Below are 25906 nucleotides of genomic sequence, written 5' to 3' on the forward strand. Positions count from 1 at the left end.
ATTGCAAAAATAAACTTTGCCCCCATCTCACCTGGCATCCATAAGCGAGGCACATTTCAGTCTATAAAGGTGGGAACTGTCCCTGGCTTTCAGGCTCCAACACTCCGTGTCAAGATGTGGCACCTTAAACTCTTTGCAGTGCTCATGATCTGCCTGTTACTGTTGGGCCAGGTAAGGATACGAGTGTGGGCGTGTGGGGACGGTGGCACTGTAAGCAGGGCCCGAGACCCAGACTCCATCCTGAGGAATGATTCTTCTGCTCTCCGTCTGCAGCATCCTGGGAATGACAGTTCCTCCAAGATGTGCAGCAGGGTGTCAACCCTTCCGCACCTGAGGTGAATCTGTCTCTGCCCCACAGATAGATGGCTCCCCAATATCGGAACTGAGGTCAGCGAAGAGAAGGCTGCGGAGAATGACCCCATTTTGGAGAGGGGTTTCCCTCAGGCCCATTGGAGCCTCCTGCCGGGATGATTCCGAGTGCATCACCAGGCTATGCAGGTACGCCACAAACTTGGGAGCAGGGCTGAGCCGAAGAGGCCTGGGAAGCTGGGCAGAGATCCGCACAATCACAGACCGAAGAATAAAGTTGGGATGGAGGACTTGAGGCTGGGAGCTCCTTGGCGAATCCCTCAGGAGTTAAGAGCCAAGGACAGTTACACAGGTGCCATGAAAGAGCGGTGCCTTTCCTCTCTGCAGTCCTCCCTGAGCTTGGATAGCTCAAACCAGAGGAAGGAAACAGAATTGGCTCTGGGCACTGCTATCTTTATTCTTTATCTTAAAAACCACCGTTTCTTTTCCCTTAGAAAGAGACGCTGTTCCCTAAGTGTGGCCCAGGAATGATGGACATACCAGGGAAAAAGAGGAACAGCACTCACCTACAATGCTCCGTTCTATGGAATATTGATTGACTGCATATTGGCTGGAGACACTTCAGGGAAGCAATCTTGTGTTTTTAATATTTAAAGACAGATTATGCTTTAAATTCGTCTCCGTTTCTTCTTAGAATGTTATTTAGATGAGCATAACTAAACTTGTCAATTTAGAGTTTATTTTTCTATGTATATTATTAAAGGTCTCAAATTTGAAAATTTGGCAGTCTGAAATTTAAGCCTTTGAGTGGAAGAAGGGTCACTTTGTATACTCTAGAAAAAATACCCCAGCATTGCCTAATAATCATGTGTTGTTACTGTTCACACTTGATCTTAGCCAAAAAGCTGAGAAGTGATGATGTGTTACTTCTCAACCCTGAAAGTTAACAGTGAGTAGCAACAAAAGTAGTGAGAGTTAACCTTTTTTTCAAGAAATAAAGAACATGCCTTGGCCAGTGTGGCTCATTGGTTGAGTGTCAACCATGCACTAAAAGGTCACAATTCCTGGTCAGGGCATATGCCCAGGTTGCAGGTTCGATCCCCAGTTGGGGTGCATGCAAGAGACAGCGGAGTGATGTTGTTCTCTCACACTGATGTTTCTTTCTCTCCCTCTAAAAAAAACAAAAACAGCCGAAACCGGTTTGGCTCAATGGATGGAGCGTCGGCCTGCGGACTGGAGGGTCCCGGGTTCGATTCTGGTCGGGGGCATGTGCCTGGGTTGCGGGCACATCCCCAGTGGGAGATGTGCAGGAGGCAGCTGATTGATGTTTCTCTCTCATCGATGTTTCTGGCTCTCTATCTCTCTCCCTTACTCTCTGTAAAAAATCAATAAAATATATTAAAAAAAAAAAATTAAAAAACCAAAAACAAACCAATAAAAAAACCCAAAATGAACAAGGTGGCAAGCTACAGGCACCAGATTAGTAATAGCTATGTGATCAGCAAGTTCCTAAGCTGTGGTCCTGGATCCTAGCCCTTCATTCCCTGTACAAGAACTCTCCAGTAAAGTGCCAAAAATGGGCAATGCTGGCACTGGCTACCTGATGATGTGCCCAAGTTTGTGACTGAACAGAAGGCAGAAATGAAAGAAAATCTAGCTAAATCCTATATAATAAAAGGCTAATATGCAAATAGACCGAACGGTGGAACAATCAAACAATCGGTCACTATGACATGCGCTGACCACCAAGGAGTGTGCGTGGAACATGGCAGGCATTGGCTGTGACGGGATGGTGAGGCAGGTAAGTGAGGGTGCCAGACCAAGGTGGGGTACCAGTCACTGTCATCGGGGAGTGCCTCTGGTGGTTACTGAAAATTCTTTGCTCCCATGTGCCGCAATCCCACCCAACACTCTCACCTGCTGCTGGCAACGGCCCCGCTTGCACTGCAGTAGGCGCCAAAGCTGCCGCTCATACCTGGCACCAGTCCTGATTGCTTGGGGCTATCAGCAGGTGGAAGTGGCGGCTGTTGGCCCTGATCGCCCCTGCGGGCTTCTCCACCTCCCCCTGCTCCTGAGGGGTGATTGGGGCAGCAGCTGCCGCGCTCACCCACTGACAGGGTTGGCCCCCTCCCACCCACTGCTGGCACTGGCCCCAATCACTCGATGCTGTTAGCGGGTGCAAGCCAGGCCGGTGCCATCAGCAAGTGGGAGCTGCGGCAGTGGAAGCAGGACTGTCAGCAGATAGGGGATGAGGGGCCTGGCAAGGGTGTGGAGGATGGGCCAAGACCAGCCCCTGTGCCCACTGCAGCCTCGTGGCCCACAGTTCCTTTCAAGGTGCATGAATTCGTGCACTGGGCCGCTAGTAAAACAATAAAAGCCCAAGGCACAGAAACAGCAAAAAGGGTTTGTCTGAGATTTCTGTTAGTGCAGGGTGAATTCTGATCTATGCAAAGGGACCCATGGCTAGCAAAAGTGCAGAATTTCTGTAATGAGAAAATGAGACCTGGACTAATAGAACCAGACTTTTAAAGAAAAGTAGTACTGGGCCCTAAAACACAAAACAGAAATTACATATAAAGGGTAAACTGAGAATTGACAGTTTATAAACTTTAATACAGAAAATCTATTTGATATTTATTAAACTTAGTTTCTCCAGCTATGGTTTGGCATTATACAAAGCATCTTAATGACACAGTAGAGTTAAAAAGATCTTTACAAATTGAAATGTGATACCCTTGTCTCCAAATATTTTAATTGCCATAAATTTGTTTAAAAATACACATTAAACGCATGTTTGACACTCTAAACTTTCTATAATCTCAATACCACAAAATACATATAATATACTATACAGATGTGGAAAAATCTAGTTAGTATATAATACTTTGCTCACCATTAACAGCTTTATTATGTGAAATGCACATACTGACTTAGAAATCCTAGCTTTTGAACCCCAAAGTACCTCTGAAATTTTGACATATTGCAACAAATAAAAATCACAGTATATAATTGAAATTTTGGTTGAAAATGTCAGATGCCTAAATATTTTGGATAAAAGAAATGTAAAACAAAGATCTGGTTCATGTACAAAACAACGGCATCCAACAGACACTAACAGTACCTTTCTGTAGAATCAACAAGCCTTCTAATTTATCAGCGGCAACTCCTCCCCTCCAAAACCCTCCCTGGATATCAAACCATTATTAGCCAAATAATTTTAATTTCAAATAAGATAAAAGGACTTTCAATAAATATATAAGCATTTCCGTCCTCCATATATAAAATTTCTTAAAACCATTCAAACGGAGGCTAGAGGCTAGATAGAATTTTTCCTAACTGTGCTTACCAACCCCACATCTGGTCAACAGTGGTGCCTTTTCAGGCACTGCCACTTGGGCCAGCTCTGTTGGTGAGCCCCACCCTAACCCAACCCCAGTACTGTTGAATGCTCATGTCAATGATTTGCCAGGTGTGTGCATAAAACTGTAAAACAGGGACACTTCTTGAACAGCTATAACAAACTCAACAGTATGGATAATTATGGCATTGATTTGAAAGGTAGCATTTCCAGAGATATTTTCCTAGAGAGAAATATAAGCAGGTAGAAAATTCCAATGGTTAAAAGCCGAAAAGAAACTCCACGTGGAAGCTGATAGAGGTCAAAACTCAATTATTTCTAGAATTTCTGGGAGTTCCAGCCCCCACTCCCTCCCGGCTTTGCTCATTTGGAGAGCTCTTTTGTTTCTTTTTAAGAATGGCAATGGCAATTTACGCTTAGCTGAGCAATGGTGGCAAGGAGAGGTCAGTGGCAACATTCCCGAAAGTCAACTTCCATTACAGGATGATGATTTAGGCTGCTATTTTATGATGCTGAAGATCTACAAGACTTGGTTCAGATTTGATTCTGATGCCTTATTCTGTGACCAAATCTATCAAAAAGAAGAGACTTAAATATTCTTTCCTTTCCCTTTTCTGGAGACAGTAAGTTCTTTTTAATTAACCACAGGGTTCAACTGAATAGAATCAGCATCTGCTTTACCAACTATTAATAACTTGCTTCCTGTCACTTTCTTACCAGCTTGGTTCTAGGGTCCAGGGTGTCTAAAGTGAATTTCTCCTTCAGTGAGTATGTGAAAGATATACTCACAAACATGACCAATTTGGTCTCTCGTCACTACATATTCCAAGTCATTCCATATTTCTCTCTTCTATTTATCTTATGGAATAGCAACCTTAAATGTGCAATATTATTTATTATTGGAAAAAAATCAGCCTCTCCAACACATTGATATATGACCTGAAATGAAATCTGTGTTCCACATTAATTAGGGAACACGAGTTATAGGAGTCTATATGGATTTGAAATGCTTTCCCAATTTTCTTAGGTTTTGTTGTTTTTAAAAAAACATCACCACAATCTGCCTAAAATCAGTCATTCCAAGTAGATGTTCCTGAGACCCAGAAGCAAACTACTATAATTCAAAATACATGAGGCCATTCTGTCCCATTAGCAACTGGAAAATTAAAATCCTTCCCACCCTGTAAGAGCCCTATTATACTACAAAGGGCTCTCTATATTTTAAAAGTTAATTTACTACAAATCATAGTAATTAAGTTTTAAGATCTAAAAGGAATACACATTGCACCCTTGAACATTATTCAAGGTGTCAACAAGAAAGTGTCTTAGATCAATTTAATAAATAATGTGGAAATAGTTGCACTAAGCTAAAATACTAAACACACAATTTTTGACAAACTAAGTTCATGTTTTCATACATACATACATACATACATATATATAAAGTGTGTATGTGTACATAGTTTTAAAATCCAAAATTGCATACCCTCACACCTAAAAGAGTGCACAGCTACCTCTCCTCTGCACACAGGCATCTCGGACTGGAGAGACCACTGGCCGCTCTGAAACTCTATAGAGTCAAAACATTAATTTAGAACAGGTGCCTTTTGCAAGCACTTGCTTCACAATGCAAGCTCATTCAAAAAAAGGTAACTTCGCAAAGTTTCTGTCATAAAACACAAAATGATGCTATCTGAGCTGACTAAACCTTTCTTTACTCAAAAGAAACAACAATGAAAAACAACAACAGTGAATCTAATAAAGTCACAAGTGTATCAAAGTGCAGCCCAGATGCCTAAGGAGCCATCAGTGCGAAAGCTCCTCAGCGCACAGGCGTGTATGGGCAAGTACACACGTTACTCTAGATTGTTTTTTACTTTGGAGAATTAAATTAGTGATGGTCAACCTTCTCCACTCTTCAGCAACTGTAATTGTAAATTTATTGGAAGTACTCATTACTTTTAAAGTCAGTTCTTGGCTACTTGCCCAGAAAAAGGTGGCACTGAGGCAAGAAGCGGGCAAAATGCTATCCAGCAAGACTGGGCCTAGGCTGGACTGTAGAAGTTTGAGAATCAGCTGGAGGGAAGTGCTCCCCATAGCCCAATCCAGACTGACCAAGACTATTATGTAACAACTTCATCCACTGCAATCTGCTGGTTGGTTGCCTACAGAGAGTCCAATGGTGTAGGCTGCTAACTCATACAAGTGTGGTCATAAAGAGCAGTCAACAGAGTAGTTTTTAAATAGTTGCTATTTCTAGAATTAACTATATATTAAGTACAAGTTTCAGACTACTAAGTAAGTTTTTAGTCACTTGTCAAATACAGTTTTAAGTGGTTGGAGAACACTGAAGACACCTACTGAGGAAGGAGGAATGGTCACCTGTAAAGGAGTCCGAAGTATGTGCTGGAGCAGATGAAGACGCAGACAGAACTTCTGAGATGGGCTCAGGAGAGGAGTGGTGTTTCCAGAGAACATTACCTTAAAGATTCAATTCTTTAGGATAGGATTTTGATCCACTGCCCATTACTACCTGGTGGGAAAAACCCACCACAGTGAAAAGCTTGACAAACTCACTCTCCCAGAATTGACAGTTTTTAGAGAAAGAGTATCTTAGAGCAGCACCATAAAACATGCAGGAAACTCTGCTTTAACCAAACGCTGGTGTGACCCTAGAAACGCTCCTGCTGCCTCTCAGGACACAGAAGAGATTAGAACATACTGGAACTCAGAGGTGCCCACAGGCCCCTATTGCTGACTATCTAAAAGCTCAGAGGATACCTTTTCCATTTCTAGGACATCACTGCAAATAAAGGAATCAGGGTCAGAGAAGTCAGAAGGTCAGGACCTATGTCTACTGGATTAACAGTGGCAAAGTTTCTCACTGAATAACTACCATGCTCGCTGAGACGTTGTCCTCTTAAAGAAAACTGTTCCTAAAACATGAAGATATCAGAGGCAATTTCTCTAAGGGAAAAAGGTGGTCAACGCAATTTATAGATATCATTCTTCAAGGATATGCAGAAACAACTTGAGGTACAAAACAGTTAAGCAGCTCTAGAAATATGAAGCCACAGGACAATGAAAGTTCTCTAGCTTCAAAAATAAGTGTAAAAGAGACTCGAAAACAGAATTCACTGCACCACTGGGCTTGCAGATTTTCTATCCCTTCTTTCCCATTTCAAGCCTTAGCAATTATCTATAAATATCAGGATAATCCTTTTTTTCTGACTGGGTGGATTCATTTTTAGAATGGGGAGAAGGACAAACTATTTTTTGAAACAGCATTACCCAATAGGTTTGACTAAGTCATGTACAAAAGCATTAGCTTTTCTGAAATAATTAATCTTTATGTGACCCTAAAGATGTAAAAGAAGAGAGAATTTAACATTGTTACTGCAGGTGATCAACCATATGGGTGATCTGGTCCTAGTATAAAACTTCATCTGTAAACAGTCCAGAGTCTTCATTTAAAGGTAAGATTTAAGGCACACCAGACATGATAGGGGCACTAAAACAAGATAGAGGAAATATTTCTCACCTTTGACTCTTAAATGCACCTTATAGGAAAAGGTACAACTCTTATAGAGCTGGCTTCTTAAGCAATACCCTTACTCCCCACCCCTTCCCAAGAGCTCACATTGAACCAAGTTAGGTACTTTTCTAGTGTGAATTTTCTGATCCTATCAGAAACATATATAATTGATGAGGGCCTTCATAATACAAAGGGACTAATTACAAAACAGGTTTAAAAGGAGAAATTCATCATCTCTACATCAGGCATTAGAACTCTAAGTTGTATAACAAAAGCACACACACCAAAGCTCTAGCCCATTCCTGTATCAGTCACTGCATGCTCCTATCAGAGCATCACAATCTAGTGTGGAAGAATATTTATATAAGAATTCTGAGAGAGATTTTTACCCTTTAAATATCATTAATGAAAAAGGTATAGGCAGCAACTTTCAGGAGTTGGATCATCCTTTGCTCAACAGTAACTTACACTATTTAAATTTTAATAATTAGCACAAAAAAAAAAAAAAACCCACCACCACCACCACCACCACATGGTTTTAGTAAAATCCATAAAGTTCAAGATTGTCCTTTTATAAAACCCTTCATTTGATATGCTTCTCCTAGAAAGTCTGCCTGCCCTCTTCTGTAATGCATTAAATGCAAGTTGTAGTCACCTTGTGATTATTAGTGTTATCAACACATGTTCACAGTTCTTGAAATAATGCATACCAAATCAGACATATTTTACACCCACGTAGAATGCTATCTTCTCATATTTAAGTGATTTTCATATGTAGAATATCCTTAATATTAAGTATAAATTCTGCATTAATAAAATTGTAGTTAATATTTGAAATATTATCAGGTAGTAGGTATAGAAAGAACATGTCCATATTTTAGATGAACCAACTGTTACTCTTAGAAGAGCGACCACAAAAAGACATTAATTGGTAACAAAGCTCCCAAAGTATATAAATAAAAATGCCTACATTACATTTATGCTAAATATTTAACAGGATAAATTTATAGGCAGAAATAATGAAGTTTTAAACTAGCCCCAATGTGGGATCTTAAATTAAAAAAATTAAAATAAATAAAATTTCGATTACTTAAGAATTGCAATTGGAATTTCAATCTTATTAATAAAGATCACCGAAACCATCTTATCAATATGCTGCAGATTTAAAAGCATTTAAATAATTTTTCATATTGGGAATATTGACAGGGTCAACTGGCATGATGGCTTTGGGCTATAAAAAACAATAACACATGAACAAGGGAGGAGAACACCATTCCTCATTCTTAGTGTTGACTAGGTGGCATGGTATGGCAGTTTTCCTTCATGATGTAACACAGTGTTGTGGAGAGAATCAGAGGCAACAAGAATGTGTTCAGTTCAAGATATCAACTTGGCATCCTGGCGAAGCCAGTGCAGTCCCTGCCGGGTGTAACGAACTAGGTCTGTCATGATGCTTGCGTTAAAGATGAGAGGGCCCATTACTTTATCCAGTTCAGCAAAGAATTCTAGAAAATGAAAAACACTCATTAAATGATGTACATTGCTTTAAAATTTTTAGTCTAGACTGTAAAATAGTATTCATATGAAGTAAAAAAACACACCCTCTTAAACTAAAATAACTCTCCGTGTCTTAGAACAAGCCATCCCATAGTTTCAAGTTATATTTCCCCTAAGTCACAAAATATTTAAAAGAACTGTATGATCAGGAATTAAGTGTTATATAAGTAAGCAGAATTTCACTGATGGAAATTATAAATTGTTAGTATGCAGTAAACATTATTAAAATAGAGACCTAGTACCACAATGTGCTGTTATTACTCAAAAACAATCTCTGTGTACTGCTTTTGTATAAGAAGCATGTTTCCCCGTAAGAGCTCCTGTGAAGCTTATTTATTTTTATTTTTATTTTGTTAATCCTCACCCAAGGAAATTTTTCCATTGATTTTTAGGGAGGGTGGAAGGGAGGGGGAGAGGCAGAGAGAGAGAGATAAACACCAATGTCACATTGATTGGCTACCTCCTAGACTAGGGCCGAGGATCAAGCCTGCAACCGAGGTACGTGACCTTGACTGGAATCAAACCCGGAATCCTTCAGTCCGAAGGCTGATGCTCTATCTCCTGAGCCAAACTGGCTAGGGCGCCCCGTAAGGTTTAGACACTTTTGACACCCTGTATCCAACCTTTCTGCTGTAATCATATGCCATGCAACATCCCATGTTATAGACAGCAGTTTAAAAATATAAGGGACAGCCGAAACCGGTTTGGCTCAGTGGATAGAGCGTTGGCCTGTGGACTGAAGGGTCCCAGGTTCGATTCCGGTCAGGGGCATGTACCTTGGTTGCGGGCACATCCCCAGTGGGAGATGTGCAGGAGGCAGCTGATCGATGTTTCTAACTCTCTATCTCTCTCCCTTCCTCTCTGTAAAAAATCAATAAAATATATTAAAAAATATATATATAAGGGACAGAAATAAAAGGATTCTTCCTATGTGAACAAATACAGGCTGATGTACATGTGAGGTGGGTGTAGAGAGGAGGAAAGTAAAACAGTATCCTAACATTTGATCCCAATGCAATTTTGGGAGAAGATAAAGGGATGTAGGACTCAGACAACAAAGACAGTTGATATACATGCACAGAAAAAGGGGTCATTCTCACGATAAAGCTCTCAGCCTACTTAAATAAGGCAAGAAGTAATTAAATAGTTGAGAAGAAAAGGGTCCTCTTTATAGAATTCCAGCTAATTAATGTAGTAGGAATATCAGAACAGAAAATTCCTGATGCATTTTAATAAATATAAGTAGTGATCATGAATGAGTGCTAAAAGCATGAAGTTAAAGATTAATAGGGAATCTTACATTAAACTGAGTCAGGCTGATACCATATAAATGAATCAATAGTCAGATCTTATTATCACTAGAAAAGAGATAATCATTGCACACCTTATACTATGATGTAATAGAAAATCTAGAGTGCCAACTATGAAACATTCTTATCTAAAATAATAAACTCAAAATAAAATAATAAACTCAAGTCTAACTAATCAAGCCTCAAGATATAACTATCAGCCCTGGCCAATGTGTTGAGCATCATTGGTTGAGCAGCATCCTATGTAGGTCGCAGGTTCAATTCCCTGTGAGGGTACATAGCCAGGTTGTGGATTTGATCCCTGCTTAGGGCACATGCAGGAGGCAACTGATCGATGTTTCTCTCACACCGATGTTTCTCACTCACTCTCTATCTCTCCTACTCCCTTCCACTCTCTTTAAAATCAATGTGAACATATCCTTGGGTGAGGATTAGGAAAAAGAAAAAAAACAGATGTAACTATCAGTATGAAGGAAATAAAGGGGACAGAGAAGAGCAAACGAAATGATACCATAAGAAAGCAATCAGTCAAATCCAGAATATGATATAGTCTATGGCCCAGTTTCTCCTTGACATCAATGACATGACCAAAAACCAAAACAAAATACTTGAGACTGATGATCAATGAATGTTTAGATCCTGTCTAAACCAAATCCCATTGTTAAAAAAGGAGCATATTTGAGATAACAGAAAAATCTGATGGTAGACTAGATAGAAGATGATTTAAAGTAATTATTATTAATTTGGGTGGCTGTGATAAAGGCATGGTGATCATGTTTTTGAAAAGTCTATCACCTAAAGATGTATATAAAAGTATTCAGGTGCAATGTCATAATTGGGTATGCCAGAAACCAATTCCAGCATGACAGCAGGGCTGCATCTGGGAATGGCTGAGGGCATTTCCCCAAACCTAAAAAGGGATTATTGCTTGGCTGCCAGACAGCTAAAGGGCATCTTAATCTACATGTTATTGCCTCCTACTGGCCAAACACCTGAACAGCCGTAGGCTAATTCCCCCATTCTGACAATGGACTCTGTATGAAACCCTGACCTTTTGAAGTGTATATCTCTGCCTCACCTCAGGACAATTTGTGTTAATAAAAAGCATGGGGTCCTGAGACAAGGAGACCTTTTAGACCTTAGACTTTAAGAACTTAGACCTTAGATCTTAGTTTCCTTTAAGCTAAGCTCCTCTGACTCCCAAATGCCTTTCAAAATTATGCTTGTCTCTGGACTCTTGATACTGGAACAAGAACCCCGGCATGGGTATTTGCTTTAAAATACTCCAGGAAAAGAATGAGGGGCAAGGAGAGATGGAACATGGTTAGCAAAATGTTGTGTTGTTGAAGCTGTTTCCTTTAGTCCAGCGGTTCTCAACCTGTGGGTCGCGAGCCCTTTGGGGGTCGAACGACCTTTTCACAGGGGTCACCCATCGGAAAGCACATATATAATTACATATTGTTTTTGTGATTAATCACTATGCTTTAATTATGTTCAATTTGTAACAATGAAATTGGGGTCACCACAACATGAGGAACTGTATTAAAGGGTCGCAGCATTAGGAAGGTTGAGAACCACTGCTTTAGTCAATGGTGGAAAACTACCATGCAAAAAGGGGAAAAAAGAAGAAAAGGAAAGGAAGAAAGAGGCTACAAACTCACATCAGGGAGAAGAACAGAAAGTAAAGCTGGGGTGCCAGCCGGCGTGACTCAGTGGTTGAGTGTTGACCTAAGAACAGGAGGTCACGGTTCAATTACCGGCCAGGGCACATGCCCGGGTTACGGGTTCAATCCCATGCAGAAGGCAGCCGATCCATCATTGATGTTTCTCTCTCTCTCTCCCTCTTCCTTCCTCTCTGTAAAAAAATCAATAAAATATATTTTTTAAAAAAAGTAAAGTAGGGGTGTGACTGAAAAATTTCAGATTTGTAACCTTTCCTGAGCAGTACTGACAATATTTAAAATATTAGAAACACATTAAAAACACAACTTTGTTAAATATTGAGGTTCCCCTTCCATTGATCTGTCACACCCCTCTTTAGGGATAGGAATCTTTCATTTTCATCTGATTATCTGTTCATACTATCAGTATTCAAATGTACTTTGTGACAAAAGGACACCTGATTGACTACTTTAGTATTTCTTTTTTAAAAAAAATATATTTTATTGATTTTTTTACAGAGAGGAAGGAAGAGGGATAGAGAGTTAGAAACATCGATGAGAGAGAAACATCGATCAGCTGCCTCCCGCACACCCCCTACTGGGGATGTGCCCGCAACCAAGGTACATGCCCTTGACTGGAATCGAACCTGGGACCCTTCAGTCCGCAGGCCGACACTCTATCCACTGAGCCAAACCAGTTACGGCTCTTTTTCTTTTTCTTTTTTTTAATATTTTTTATTGATTTCAGAAAGGAAGGGAGAGGGAGAGACAGAAACATCAATGATGAGAGAGAATCATTCACTGGCTGCCTCCTGCATGCCCCCTACTGGGGATTGAGCCTGTAACCTGGGCATGTGCCCTTAACTTGAACCCAGGACCCTTCAGTCCACAGGCCGATGCTCTACCCAATGAGCCAATCCCGCTAGGGCTACTTTAGTGTTTCTTTACAAAGGATCTATCTGAATAGATGCCACACACACATACATACTAATAAAATCTACTAAAATAACATGGTATTTATATAGTACTTTTTCTTAAGGTCTTTAAATTCTTTATAATTCTCATTGTTTTTAATTTGGGAGATAAACTTGAAGTGCAAGCCTCAAATGATCTAATATTATAAAATACTAGATGCCCTGGCTGGGTTGCTCAATAGTTAGAGTGTCGGCCCAAGCACCAAGGGTCTTCGATTCAATTCCCAGTCAAAGGCACATAACCTGGCTTGCAGGTTCAGTCTCTGCCCTGATCGGGGCTCATGCAGGAGGCAACCAATTGATGCATCTCTCTCACATCAATGTTTATTTCTCTCCCCTCCACCCCCCTCCACACTCTCTCTAAAAAAAAAAAAAAATGGGAAAAATATCCTCATGTGAAGACTGAAAATTAAATTCAAAAGAAATGCTAGAAATCTATTCTTTTTGTAGTCTCTTTCATCACATGAAGTTTCTTACAATATACCTAAAAATCTAATGCAAACATGCTTTCTTATAATATCCAATATGTATATGTTGTCTGGATGTGATCCTATCCTATAGCTAATTTTACTGTTAATCATCCTAGAACGGAACATCCTGTTTTATTACTTTTATAGTACGAACGACATTTAATATATCAGAACAAAGGCAAACTGATTATCATTAACTCTACTAATAAACTAGATGATAAGCTAAAAATGCAGACCAGACACTTACTTAACTGGGCCATAAAAGTTCCTTTTAACAATTCCACCCCTCAAAGTTTCTCCAGAGACCATCCTACCTTTTTGTTCTTTGGAAAGCTGCTCAGCTTGGTCCCAAATTTCTGTGGCATAGAGGAAATTAGATGTAACCTGAACATAGCTGGCTGCCATCTGGTGGATCCTGTGTGGAATGGTCACTGAAGAACCACTTGCTGAAGCACTACTGGCCCCAGAAGAATAATTTCCTGAATTGCCTGGCGACAGCTTTGGAGAAACAGGGGAAGGCATCCCAACAGCTTTGCTACACACAAAGAAACAGGAAATTTATTCATATGGTTATAGTGAACGTGACAAAATCAATGTAATACGGGCTTTTAGGAAGAGCCCATATGAAGGTTTTTAAAATTTAAAGATTCTTTCAAACTTGAAGGGTTCCCAGGGAAGTACAATTTCTTTTAAATAAGTACTTCACTCACTAAAGACCACTGTGAATTATCATTTTATCTGGATGCTTTGTTTTAATAAATGGCAACAGAACAAGAGATGGGAAAGAAATGCTAGTACTATAGTTCATAAGTTAGATTGCCTCACTCCCAGTCCAACACTTTCAATGGGATTATAATATTTAGGTACTTTTCAAACTGTTTTGTGAAAAGTTGGGTGGAATGAATAATTTAGCACCCAAAAGAAAAAAATTGCGGTAGTAAATGGGAACATCTTATTTTTAATTCCATAATTTCTGGTACTTTTGTAGTTTAACCAAGTTATTCAGAGCTGACAAAGAGACAGCTTTCCCAATCAACTGTAATCATCTCAAGATTCTGTCAATTAAATATTTTTTAGAAAACACATGTTGAAAGCTGGCAGGTTCATTTTAGTACTAAAATTTGTGAAAATGCCCAAGATCATAAATAAAAAAAGAAAAGTCAAACAAAAGTTGGAGGTGGTGGTGGGGGGAGCTATTTGTTAAGAATATTTTTATCTAGCCCTGGTGTGGCTCAGTTAGTTGAACATCGTTCCGAAACCAATAGGTTGTGGTTCAATTCCCGATTCAGGGCACATATTTGGGTTGTAGGGTCATTCCCCAATTGGGGCACACCCCATATAGAAGACAACAGATAGATGTTTCTCTCTCATCTTGATTCTCTCAGATTGATGTTTCTCTCTCCCTTACCCTCTCTCTCAAATAAATAAAAACATATCCTCAGGTGAGAACTTTAAAAAATTGTTTAAAAAAAAGAAAAATTTTTATCTGCACTTTTGGCACTATAATTTGGTTAAGATAATACATAAGGGCAGAGATAAAATGTCAATTAACATAAACATACTAAGTGAATAAACTTATCCCCCAAAAAGATGATTTATATATTTTTCCCCTTTTGGGGGGAGAGTGGGATAAAGTGATGTGGAGGTGGAGGAGAAACCACAATCATGCCTCGATTATTAAATTCTGGCATTGTTGAGACTTTAGTAAAGATAAACCCACTGTGATATAAACCCAAGTAGTTACAGAAATCAACCTGTGAGAAGAGTTAAAGTGCTGTAAAATAACTCAGATTTCTGCAGGTGAAATGTCCCCTCCTCTCTAATCTTTGTAAGATTATGTTTATTATCCTATTTCAATTTATAAAAAAGATAAAATATTTAAAAGTACTTAATTAGAGATAGTTTTCATTGTTTAAAAGGTTGTCATCTTATCATTTTTGGAAATTAGACCCTAACCATTCCACTTTTATATAAAAATAAACTTGTCACAAATAATATTTTATAGAATAAAATAGACCTACCTTCCCAAGCCAGGTGATGGTGCTTGAGAATTATTATAAGAATTCTGTGGAGAAAATAAAATGTACTTAACAAAAATTTAAAAAACAACACCACTACTTATAAAGTACTAAATATATTCAAGCACTGGGCCAGAACTGATCTTAAGAAGCCTTGGAAATTAAAAACCAAAATGTGTGTGTGTGTGTGTGTGTGTGTGTGTGTAAATGTCAATAGAAAGAAGTTATAGGTAAGAGCTGGAGTGTTCTGCAGGACTTAAGTGAGACACAACGAACGAGTAAGAGACTGACCAAGAAGAAGGGAGAAGGGAGTCATTACACATGCAAAGGCTGCAGAAAAGATAATGTATGAGGCCCATAAAGTTAACCTGGAGCACAGGTTTAGATGAGGAACAAGAGAGAGAAAGATCTTGAGGACCTTATACGTCAGGTGAAAAACTTGGGCTTGATCCTGTAGGCAATGGTAAACTACTGAAGGGTTCCAAATCATAATTAGGGCAGAATTTGAGGAAGATTTATGTGTTTCTATTAACACTAGAAAGACCGAAATTTAGTATATACCTATATTGCCCAAAAGCAATCAAAATGACTGCATTGTGAAAGAATAATATCGGCGCACTCTTCACTTATGTTCCTTAGCTTTTCCAATAACTCACTTCTATTCGACATTTCTTTCATGAATTTAGGGCGCAAAAGAAATAAAATAAACAACTTATTAGAACAAGTATCACTGCATAAAGATTCGAATAACAAGTACTAGTTTAGCTAATTGAGCAACTGCAACTTATCCAGTATCGACAATTTATCATGTACTTGTATGTTATCATGTGACGGTAATAAAAAAAAATGAAAACTGTTATTTCAATACATAGCCGAACTGGTCATATAAGAAATTTACTCAATTTCAATAATAAGAGTCATAATTTCCCCACACAGTCAAAATGACTGCTTTTGGGCAATATAGGTATAACACATATATATCTATATATACCGGAAATGAAGGAGGGGGAGGTAACTACAATTACTAATAAACGCATTTATATGTTATATAAAAAGTCACCAAATTCTAAGAAATTCTGTCATTATATACATCATTGTTTTTCTAATTGAAATTAAAAAGCAGTCAAAATGACTTCCTTGGGCAATCTAGTGTTAAAGGAAATAATGAAGACATTTTAGAAAACTGTAAGTCGTCTAAGGAAAGATGGTAGTAAAAACAAGAGACCATTTTATAAGTATAAATTAGGTTTCATGATAAAAATAGCCTACATGTAATGAAATGTTAAGAGCTACTGAATAATGCTACATAGGTTCTACAATCAGATATATGTGCATTTAAAAACTTACAAGAAACCTCAAACTTATTTGGAAGTTCCCAAACAGTAGCTCCTCCCTTGCCATGGCAGGTAAAACATGAGGGCACTTCTGGAGTAGGGATAGAAGACTATAAATTTTGTCTCCTGGCAAATGGACCCTCCTCTCTGGCACACTTACCTTCAGGTGCTCTGTCAATGTCTTTGAGTACTTCAGAGCATTTTCCTTCTTCAGTTTGAATAGCCTCAGGTACAGCAGAGACTGGCATCTCAGGCTAATCAATGGAAAAGGGCAGTTTATTTACAGGACAATACACTCTGGCCTCATCTGTACAAGCTTTGAATCATGTGCAAGAGTATAGAATTGGCTCATGTGAGCAGACCAAGGCATAAAGTCAAGAGCACTAACTCTTAGGCAAAACCAAAAGATAGTTTTGACACATGCCCTCGAGAGGAGAAGGAACGGAAAGATACCTAGGACTAGCTTCCTATTTGCCGACATTCAAAAATTAAAACCTCACCCACAGGACCCAACATGTCATTGTAACATATGCACTTAAAAATTGAGGGGCAGACTCAATAGATCAAATTATAAGTAATCTAAAATTAAACAACAAAAACTAGGAAACTCAACTATAAATATTCCAACTCTGAGGAAATACATATAAGCCTTAACATAGCTTCAGTCACTTTCACTTCTCACTGGTCTTCTTTTTTGTTTGTTTGTTAATCCTCACCCAAGGATATTTTTCCATTGATTTTTAGAGAGTAGAAGGGAGGGGGAGAGACAGAAAGAGAGAAACATCAATGTGAGAGAGACATATCAATTAGTTGCCTCCCACATGTGCCCCAAACAAGGGCCAGGGAATCGAGCCTGCAACCAAGGTATATGCCCTTGACCGGAATCAAACCCAGGATCCTTCAGTTGCAGGCCTACATTCTATCCACTGAGTGAAACCAGCTAAGGCTCACTGGTCTTCTTTTGCTTCTTCTATAGTTTCCAGTTTCTTTCCACTATTCAGCCCTTACATATGTTCCCTCTACCTAAAGACTAGGTCTCCCTATACTCTACTCTTTCCATTACATATACTTTTCTTTCAAACTACTTAATTCATATAGTTGTGATTATTTGATTAATGTCTGTCTCCTCGCAGTAGACAGACACTATGATAAATAGGACCATGTCAGTTCTATACACAGCTATATTCCCAGCTGTTAAACATAGTGCCAGATAAATAACTATAACAAATGAACTGCTACATCTCCCTGAAATAAAAGCAAACAAACCACTTTCTTTATTCTGAGAAAACTAAACATTTGCTTCCCAAGGAAAGGTATATGTGAATGGAGAGAGAGGATATAAAAAAAAAAGAGCCTGGAAAAGTAACCATTTAAGACAATTATAGTTTGTATTAATCCCACTCTCCCAAGGCTTTTATCAAGAGGGCAATGGATCAGAGACTGACAACTATTAAAACCTTTCAATAGGAATTTTGAGTTATTTTCTACCTTACCCATCAAGAATAGATTTATGACTGGGTTACAGAATGTTGATTCAAGGATAATTTTCAGAAGCACATACACAGCACAAGTTACTAGAGAACTGCCTGACATTCAGCAGAGGTTAGAATACACAACACTTACCAAAGTACTGTGAGTCTTTTATCTGCAGCTGTAGCATCTGGTGCCAAGTAATTCTTTAGCTTCATAGTGTATCTGTGAGTTAAAATAACAAACAAGTGACACAGTATTTTAACTTAATCTTCTGACTACCTTAGTCCTTAAAACATTAGACTCTAACCTACATAAAGGCAAAAATACTCATTGAAGTATCTAATTCTCCTTATCCAAGGACAATAAAGGATTAAGCATCTTCCTTAGCTCTATTATATATAGTCATGCTGCTTAACGACAGGGATTTGTTCACGTTGTTAGGCGATTTCATCATGTGGGAACACCACAGTGCTCACTTACACAAACCTAGATAGTATAGCCTACCACAGACCTAGGCTACATGGTGTAGCCTATTGTTCCTAGGCTACAAGTCTGTACAGCATGTTACTGTACAAAATAACACAAGATTAAATCAAGTGCAAGAGAAAACAATGCAATCAAAAGATGGGGTAAACATAAGACATATAACACGTCATACTGTTTGTTTTACAGTAAATTTTTTTTAATGTAAGTAGAACGAGTATACTTTAAAATAACGATAAGAAGTAAACACATAAACCAGTAACATTGCCATCATTAAGTAATATGTATATGGTATACTTTTATACGAGATGGGCAACTGCAGTAGGTTTGCTTTCACCAGCATCACTATAAACAAATAAGGCATTGTGCTGTGACATTATCACAGATGCACAATGCTAGGTGATAAAAATTTTTCAGTCCCATTATAATCTTATGGGACCATCATACATGTGGTCTATCATTGACCAAAATGTTGGTATGCAGTGCATGACTGTATAGTTATATCAACCCCTTCCTAGATAGACCAGAGAAATAATATTGCCAATGATATGGCAAGTTTTCCCACTTACTTGATGAGCTCCACTGTCTCCGAATACATAGGAAATGGGGATTTGGATTCCTGAGCATTTTTCTCTAATGCATTCCCACATTCAATGAAAGATACCACAGCATCAAGATAGTATACAGCTTTCTCAAACCTGTCAGACTGAAGAAAGAAGAAAAAAATAATGAGAGCAGCACTGATGTGGCATGGAAACAAACAAGTGAAGATTTAATTAAATCTAATTAAATATATAAATGTGAAGAGAATGTTTACATACCAATGCATCTGCATTATGCTTTAGCTTTTTTGCTTCTTGTAAATAATGGTCTGCTGAATAACTTCTGCAATGTAAATTTTTATTGTAAATAATGTGGTAAATTTTTCATAAGATGGCAATAGTTCATTTAAATCTCTAGCATCCCTCAGTTTTCATGTCCTCAAGAAAATGAGCAATTACTAAAACATTTGATTCACTATTTTCCTGATGTTTACATTGAGCATAAATAGTATTGGCCAAGTCATGGCAAAACAGAAATCAAGCTCCCTAATATTAATACTAACTTACCCAAGTTGTTTGAGAACTTTAGAGTAAATAAAAGATTAAATACGAGAAATAATCTCTTATCAAAATGGAGGGGGAAACCCAACATTATTCTTACATATTTAAGAAAGCCCTTATTTTAAACAGTCATATCAGCAGCAATAAGGTTCTACCAGAAGACACATCATTCACATTCCCAACAAGAGTCATAGAGTTAACTCAGAGGAACAATACTTGGGGCTAGTGGATGCCTTTCAAATTAAAAGCCAATTATTCTGTAGATCACAGTATGAATTCTTCTAGTCAATGACAGAAATTAAAATGAATTTCTTATATGCTAACTGGCATAATTTCTTGAATGCATAAAAAATCTTAATTTATCTCACCTGTCATCAAAGGTAAGCTTTGTTCTCCGAGGCTTTGAAGCTTCAGGATTTGGTGTAGATGTCGGACAGTTAGAGGAGCTATTTGAAGCCTTTTCCTGACCAAAAAAATATATAACTTATGTTTTAAATTGTGAGGAGATTGGACAGCTTTTAGATTTATAGTGCCTAACTTCAGATTTATTGAAGGAAAACTGAAGGAAAATTAAAAAAAAAAAATTTCCAGATATTTCAACACTTTCTTTTTTTCTTTTTTAAATATTTTTTACTGATTTTTTTACAGAGAGGAGGGGAGAGAGATAGAGAGTTAGAAACATCGATGAGAGAGAAACATCGATCAGCTGCCTCCTGCACATCTCCCACTGGAGAAGTGCCCGCAACCCAGGTACATGCCCTTGACCAGAATCGAACCTGGGACCTCTGAGTCCGCAAGCCAACGCTCTATCTACTGAGCCAAACCGGTTTCGGCAACACTTTCTTATGTAAAAATTATGTGTGTGTGATATATAAAATCGCTGTGTGGTGACGGATGCTAACTAGACTTACTGTAGTGATCATTTAAAAAAATACACATATATCAAATCATCTAAAACTGATATAATATTATGTATAAAATATATGTAAATTAAAAAAATGATAAAACTGTAAGAAATAGACAAATCCTATATAATTGTAGAAATAACATAAGTAAAACACAACTCTCTCAGTAAACAATAACAGAACTGGTAAAATATCAATCAGCATAGAAAAGGTTTGAAAACATGATTAATCTAATTAAATTATATAGATCCCTGTCCCCAATATATGTAGATGCTTCTTTTTAACCCCTAGAGTGCTGGGGACCGCGATCGCGCTCCTCCTGTCTTTCACCAAAAGTGCTGGGAGCGCTATCAAAGCTTTGAAATGGTGTCCAGTTCTAAATTTGCTTTTACTAGTGATGATGATATTGCTAAATATGTCAATGTAGTAAAGGTTTCCTTAAGTTTTTGAATATGTAACTTCAATTCTTGTGATTCATAATTTTTTTCCTAAACTGCTGTAAAATCAGCAAAAATGCCTTGGCAATTTTAGCATAGTTCCTAGGATATTGGTTGGCACTCAAAGGGTTAAGCAAATATTTAATATTAGAAAAATCTTCCATGTACTTTAGAAATATAAAGCAAATCTTAACAAATTTTAAGATTGCTACCCTGCAGATCACTCTCCAGTTCCAATGCAATTAAGGTAGAAGGACTAACCAAAAGATAACTAGAAAATCTCTGTATGTTTGGAAATTGAGTAATGTACTTTTAAGTAACTCTTTGATCTAAGATGAAATCACAATGGAAATTAGAAAACATTTTATTTTATTTATTTTTTTAAATATATTTTATTAATTTTTTACAGAGAGGAAGGGAGAGAGACAGAAAGTTAGAAACATCAATCAGCTGCCTCCTGCACATCCCCCACTGGGGATGTGCCCGCAACCCAGGTACATGCCCCCGACCGGAATCGAACCTGGGACCCTTCAGTCCGCAGGCCGACGCTCTATCCACTGAGCCAAACCGGTTTCGGCGAAACATTTTAAATTATGTTATAAAAACATTATATACCAAAACTTGTGCAATGCAGCTAAAGCAGTATTTAAAGGGAAATATATAGTCTAACTGCTCATATTGGGGGGGGCTTAAAATAAATTTAAAAATTAATGAAATATTCATCTCTAAAAGTTAGTAAAAAGAATAATAAAACAAACAAAAAGAATAAAAAAGGAAATTATATAGATAAGGGTATGGTGTGACTCAGTGGTTGAGCATCGACCCACGAACCAAGAAGTCCCCAGTTTGATTTCTGGTCAGGGCACATGCCTGGATTGCAGTCTCCATCCCCAATAGCCCTGGGGGCCTGCGAGAGGCAATCAATTAATGTTTCTCTCTCATCAGTTTCTATCTCTCTTTCCCTCTTCCTTCCTCTCTCTCTAAGATCAATTAAAAAACATTTTTTAAAAAAGAGTATAAATTAATGAAATAGAAAACAAAATAAATTACAGAGCATCAACAAAAACAAAGGCTATTTTTTGAAAAGACAAGTAAAATTGATAAGCTTCTGATGAGACTGATCAAGGGAAAAAGAGAGATGGCACACAGCTAATATTAAGAGCATGAGAGGAACCTAAGTAGGGATGTTACAGATATTAAAAACATAAGGAGACACAATTGAATAGCTATATGTCATTTAAAAAATTTGATATGAGCAAAAAATCTCGAAAAAAACAAAATAAAAATTATATGAAATCTTGGTCTGTCATATTAATTTTTCTTTAGTTGATATAAGAAATAGCATGTTTTCTAACTAAATTAAAGATTTTTCTTTCATAAATCTATACATAATTGTTTAAACTGGAAATTGCCAAGACTAACAGTAATTTTAACAACTGCCATAAGATCTTAAAATTAAAGTGATCAGAGCCTCTATTTTATAGTTTGTCGATAACAACAGAGTACCAAATATCCCGATTTGATCCAACAAATATTTCTTGATTACCCAGTAAGTTCAACACTGGATAAAACACAAAACAAATAAGATACAAATCCCTGCTTTCAAGAAGCTAATGAACCAATAAGGAAGAGATAGAGGCAGTGAATTTTACCTATGAGATTAACAGAAGCCAAATGAGCAGGCGAGCTTTTGAGTAAGTGCTTAAAAATAAAAAAATAAAAGATAATAGGTTTCACGAAATAAGCATATAGGCCTCAAATCCTACAATTAAAGGAGAAGAAAACAGAGAAAGAGCCAAAAAGCAGGTTAGTAGAGATCTGGAGCGGTGAAGGAAGCCAACAGGACACTCAGGTTCCAGAGGATACTAGGACCAACTCTAAACTACTACAGAAAGGTGTCCAGCTAGAGAAAAGGCCTTCTGTAAATTTCCATTTGAGACACTTTGTTCACAATTAAAATTACCTCAATTTAAAAGACTTAATTACCACATTTAGTGAACAGGACTAACTGCTTTCATCTAATTTTCAACTCTCAAACCTTTGCTACTTAAGTTACAAATAATCCAGTGAATTATATTCTTAAAAATATAGGTATTTTCTTAATTTTGTCATAGAGTTTGCTCCTGGATCAGAACAATTTAGAAAGCAATGCAAATAAAGATTTTTATTTATTGCATTGAGGGTGATAGATCAAAGAAGCTTTTTCAAAAATGCACTAATTTCCATCCACATACATTAAGAATAGTCCCCTACATACGATCAGGCTTTAGAAATAATTCCAGTGTTAGCTCAAAGAATGTTTTTCTTCTTCACAAATCAAAGCCAAATGGTTGCTTTGTCATTTTATGTAATATGACTTGCTTATGAAATCCAATTTTTAAAAATCTGAAGCCAATTTCAAACCATAGAGAAGCAATTGGAACTATTTATAATTCAATCATAATCAACTGTTCTCCCACAACCAACTCTTCCAATTATGGTTTTCTATCTTAATTACTAGGCATGTAGCCAGCTAACCTGCTGCTTTCATGGTCTTAGATCACTGCATTAGTTTATTATCAAGAACATGACATTTTAAGATTAAAAATGCACAGATTTAGAAATTTAATGAGATGTTTACAAAATTTTCAAAGTACAGCGTCACCTTGGAGAAGTCACATGGCAAGGAAATTGATTTTCAAGACTAAGGCCCCCAGTTTCTTACCTTGGCCTCCTTAGAGCTACTGGAAGTCTTCCCTTCAGTTTTCTTCTGTTTTGACGTGGAGGAACTGTTTTTGCTGCTGCCACTATTCTCCTTGTTGCTGTTATTACTTGACTTTAAGGAAGAAGACTGACTAATGGTCCTCTTCCGAGAGCCATGCTCCGTTTTTGGATCTTTTGAAGGAACAGGCCCAGCAGGAGAAGGCAACAGATCTTTTTCTTTGGCCACACTCTGTTTAGATGACCTGCCAAACCAAACAAATGCCCTCATTTCTCCGCACAGTCATAGGGGCAATGGAGTTTTTTCATTTCTCTTTGCTTTCAAGACAAATTTGCGGTTACCTATGATATAACTAGGACATGGTTTTTGCAAAACAAATCTGTAAATTTCATAATTGCGTGCATCTTGTCAGGCTTTCCCCTGCCATGGTTATACACCAATGCCTAACCCTTGGCCTGCCACACAACAAGTATTCATAAATACTAGTTGAATAACAACAAAAAGATGACGGTGAATGAAGATATTAATGCTCATAAATTAGCAATTAGTCTCCTGCAAGTTACAGATAAACTTATCTAGCCAGAAAGTTGTAAAGTTTTATTTTCTTACCATACTCACCCCTAACTCCACCAAAAAAAGAGCAGAGAAAAAAGGGACTAAACCTTAAATGCTTTCCAACCCTGTTAGCTAAAAGCAAAAGCCCCCACTATTTGGTGTATGTTATGTGTATACATGTATATGATATATACTTGCTAAAAGGAACATTCTAAGATAATGTTAGAAAGCCCAACAGAAAATTACAAACATATAGTAACACATATGTAACATGTTTTAGGTACATACTCTCTGTTGCTGGGTGGCTTGTGGCCTGCTAAGTTCTTTTCCTCTGTTTTGGGTTTCTTGCTGTCATTGGCTCGGTTATCATCTTCATTCTGGATGAAAACAGAAAGAGTTGCTAGGTTTGAACTTTATAAATTCCAGAACCAGTCATCCCCAAACAGTTTATCCCTGAAAAACTTCAGTAAGAGGACAAATGTGAAATAAGAGAATTCATTTAAACAATGCTTAGTGAAGAAAGTTTTAAGGCTGAGTAGAAGTCTCCTATTTTAGATAAACAGAGCCCAAATATTAAAACAAATTTCCTGTAGTCTTTTGGGGTGGGGGGAGGGTGTGTGAAATTAAAATTAAGATATAATTCACATACCATAAAATCCAATCTTTGAAAGCACACAGTTCAATGGCTTTTATTATATTCACAGAGTTGTACAACCAGGGCAACAACCAATTTTAGACCATTTTCATCATCTTAAAAAAGTCACCCTATACCCATTAGTAGTCACTACCTATTGTCTCCACCTCCAGACACTAGCAATCATTTATCTATACATTTTGTCTTTATGAATTTGCATATTCTAGACAGTTCATATAAATGAAACCATATACCGGTGCCATTTTTGTATCTGGCTCCCTTAGCATAACATTTTTATTTTATTTTTATTTATTTTTAAATATATTTTTATTGATTTGAGAGAGGAAGGGGGAGAAAGGGTGAGCTAGAAACATCAATGATGAGAGAGAATAATAATAATAATAATTGATTGGCTGCCTTCTCCACAGCCCTACTGGGGATCAAGCCCACAACCGGGGCATGTGCCCTGACCTGGAATCGAACCAGCAACCCTTTGGTACACAGGACAACACCCTGAGCCACAGTGGCCAGGGCTGACTTACAAGTATTGATATAGAAAACTTGGGAGGAATATGTAAAAGTGAGATTTAAGGGAGGGGAGGAGATATGGGATACTCCTTTAGAGGAAGGGGGTATTTTCTTGTAAATAATACAGCTTTAAGCAAAAGAGTAAAAAAGGCTGATGTGGCTCAGTTGACTGAGTGCCCTCCCATACACCAAAAGGTTTCCAGTTCATCCAATTCCTTATCTGGGCACATACTCAGGTTTTGAGTTCAGTCCCGTCAGCATCCATATGGGAAGCAACTGATGGATGTTACTCTCCGTCTTTCTCTCCCTCCCTTCTCCTTTCTCTCTCTCTCTAAAATCAATAAAAACATATTTAAAAAAAGAATAAAAAGGACCTTCATTTTCTCTACTATATTTTAAACATTTGAAAATCTTATAAAGAACATGTATTATGTGCTAAGCATAAAAGGACCACATTTTTATTCAATGTATTAGCTTTCTAAAAAGTAAAGCCTATCATATACAAGCTCTTATTTCATGTAATTCTATGAATTAAACCCATAATCATATCTAACAATTCAA

At 37.7% G+C, this 25906-nt stretch overlaps 2 protein-coding genes across 4 annotated transcripts in view; one reads left to right on the plus strand and one right to left on the minus strand.

Annotated features, from left to right (window-relative positions):
• The first annotated feature begins 21 nt into the window (after positions 1-21).
• LEAP2 (liver enriched antimicrobial peptide 2) lies at positions 22-1498 on the plus strand. The gene is made up of 3 exons (XM_059698382.1): positions 22-171; positions 359-498; positions 804-1498. The coding sequence occupies exons 1-3, from the start codon at positions 115-117 to the stop codon at positions 838-840; spliced, it is 234 nt and encodes a 77-aa protein (XP_059554365.1). The 5' UTR covers positions 22-114; the 3' UTR covers positions 841-1498.
• Positions 1499-2901: 1403 nt separating this feature from the next.
• The window catches only part of AFF4 (ALF transcription elongation factor 4), an 89118-nt gene continuing 66113 nt past the window's right edge, over positions 2902-25906 (minus strand). For all 3 annotated transcript variants that reach the window (XM_059698371.1, XM_059698372.1, XM_059698373.1), the window contains 10 exons: positions 24472-24560; positions 23632-23872; positions 19954-20048; positions 19304-19367; positions 19052-19188; positions 18150-18221; positions 16687-16780; positions 15196-15239; positions 13489-13709; positions 2902-8707 (listed from right to left, as the gene is read on the minus strand). In XM_059698371.1, the coding sequence (XP_059554354.1) occupies positions 8580-8707; positions 13489-13709; positions 15196-15239; positions 16687-16780; positions 18150-18221; positions 19052-19188; positions 19304-19367; positions 19954-20048; positions 23632-23872; positions 24472-24560 (1185 nt within the window). In that variant the 3' untranslated portion in view covers positions 2902-8579. The remainder of the gene's footprint in view (positions 8708-13488; positions 13710-15195; positions 15240-16686; positions 16781-18149; positions 18222-19051; positions 19189-19303; positions 19368-19953; positions 20049-23631; positions 23873-24471; positions 24561-25906) is intronic.

The sequence above is a fragment of the Myotis daubentonii genome, chromosome 5 (assembly GCF_963259705.1).
Source record: "Myotis daubentonii chromosome 5, mMyoDau2.1, whole genome shotgun sequence".
NCBI lineage: Eukaryota > Metazoa > Chordata > Mammalia > Chiroptera > Vespertilionidae > Myotis > Myotis daubentonii.

Excerpts from the sequence above, each read along its gene's own strand:
- LEAP2 (XM_059698382.1), top strand. The coding sequence starts at position 115 with ATGTGGCACCTTAAACTCTTTGCAGTGCTCATGATCTGCCTGTTACTG. Across the intron at positions 172-358 it reads GCCTGTTACTGTTGGGCCAG|ATAGATGGCTCCCCAATATC; the intron begins GTAAGGATACGA and ends TCTGCCCCACAG. Across the intron at positions 499-803 it reads TGCATCACCAGGCTATGCAG|AAAGAGACGCTGTTCCCTAA; the intron begins GTACGCCACAAA and ends CTTTTCCCTTAG.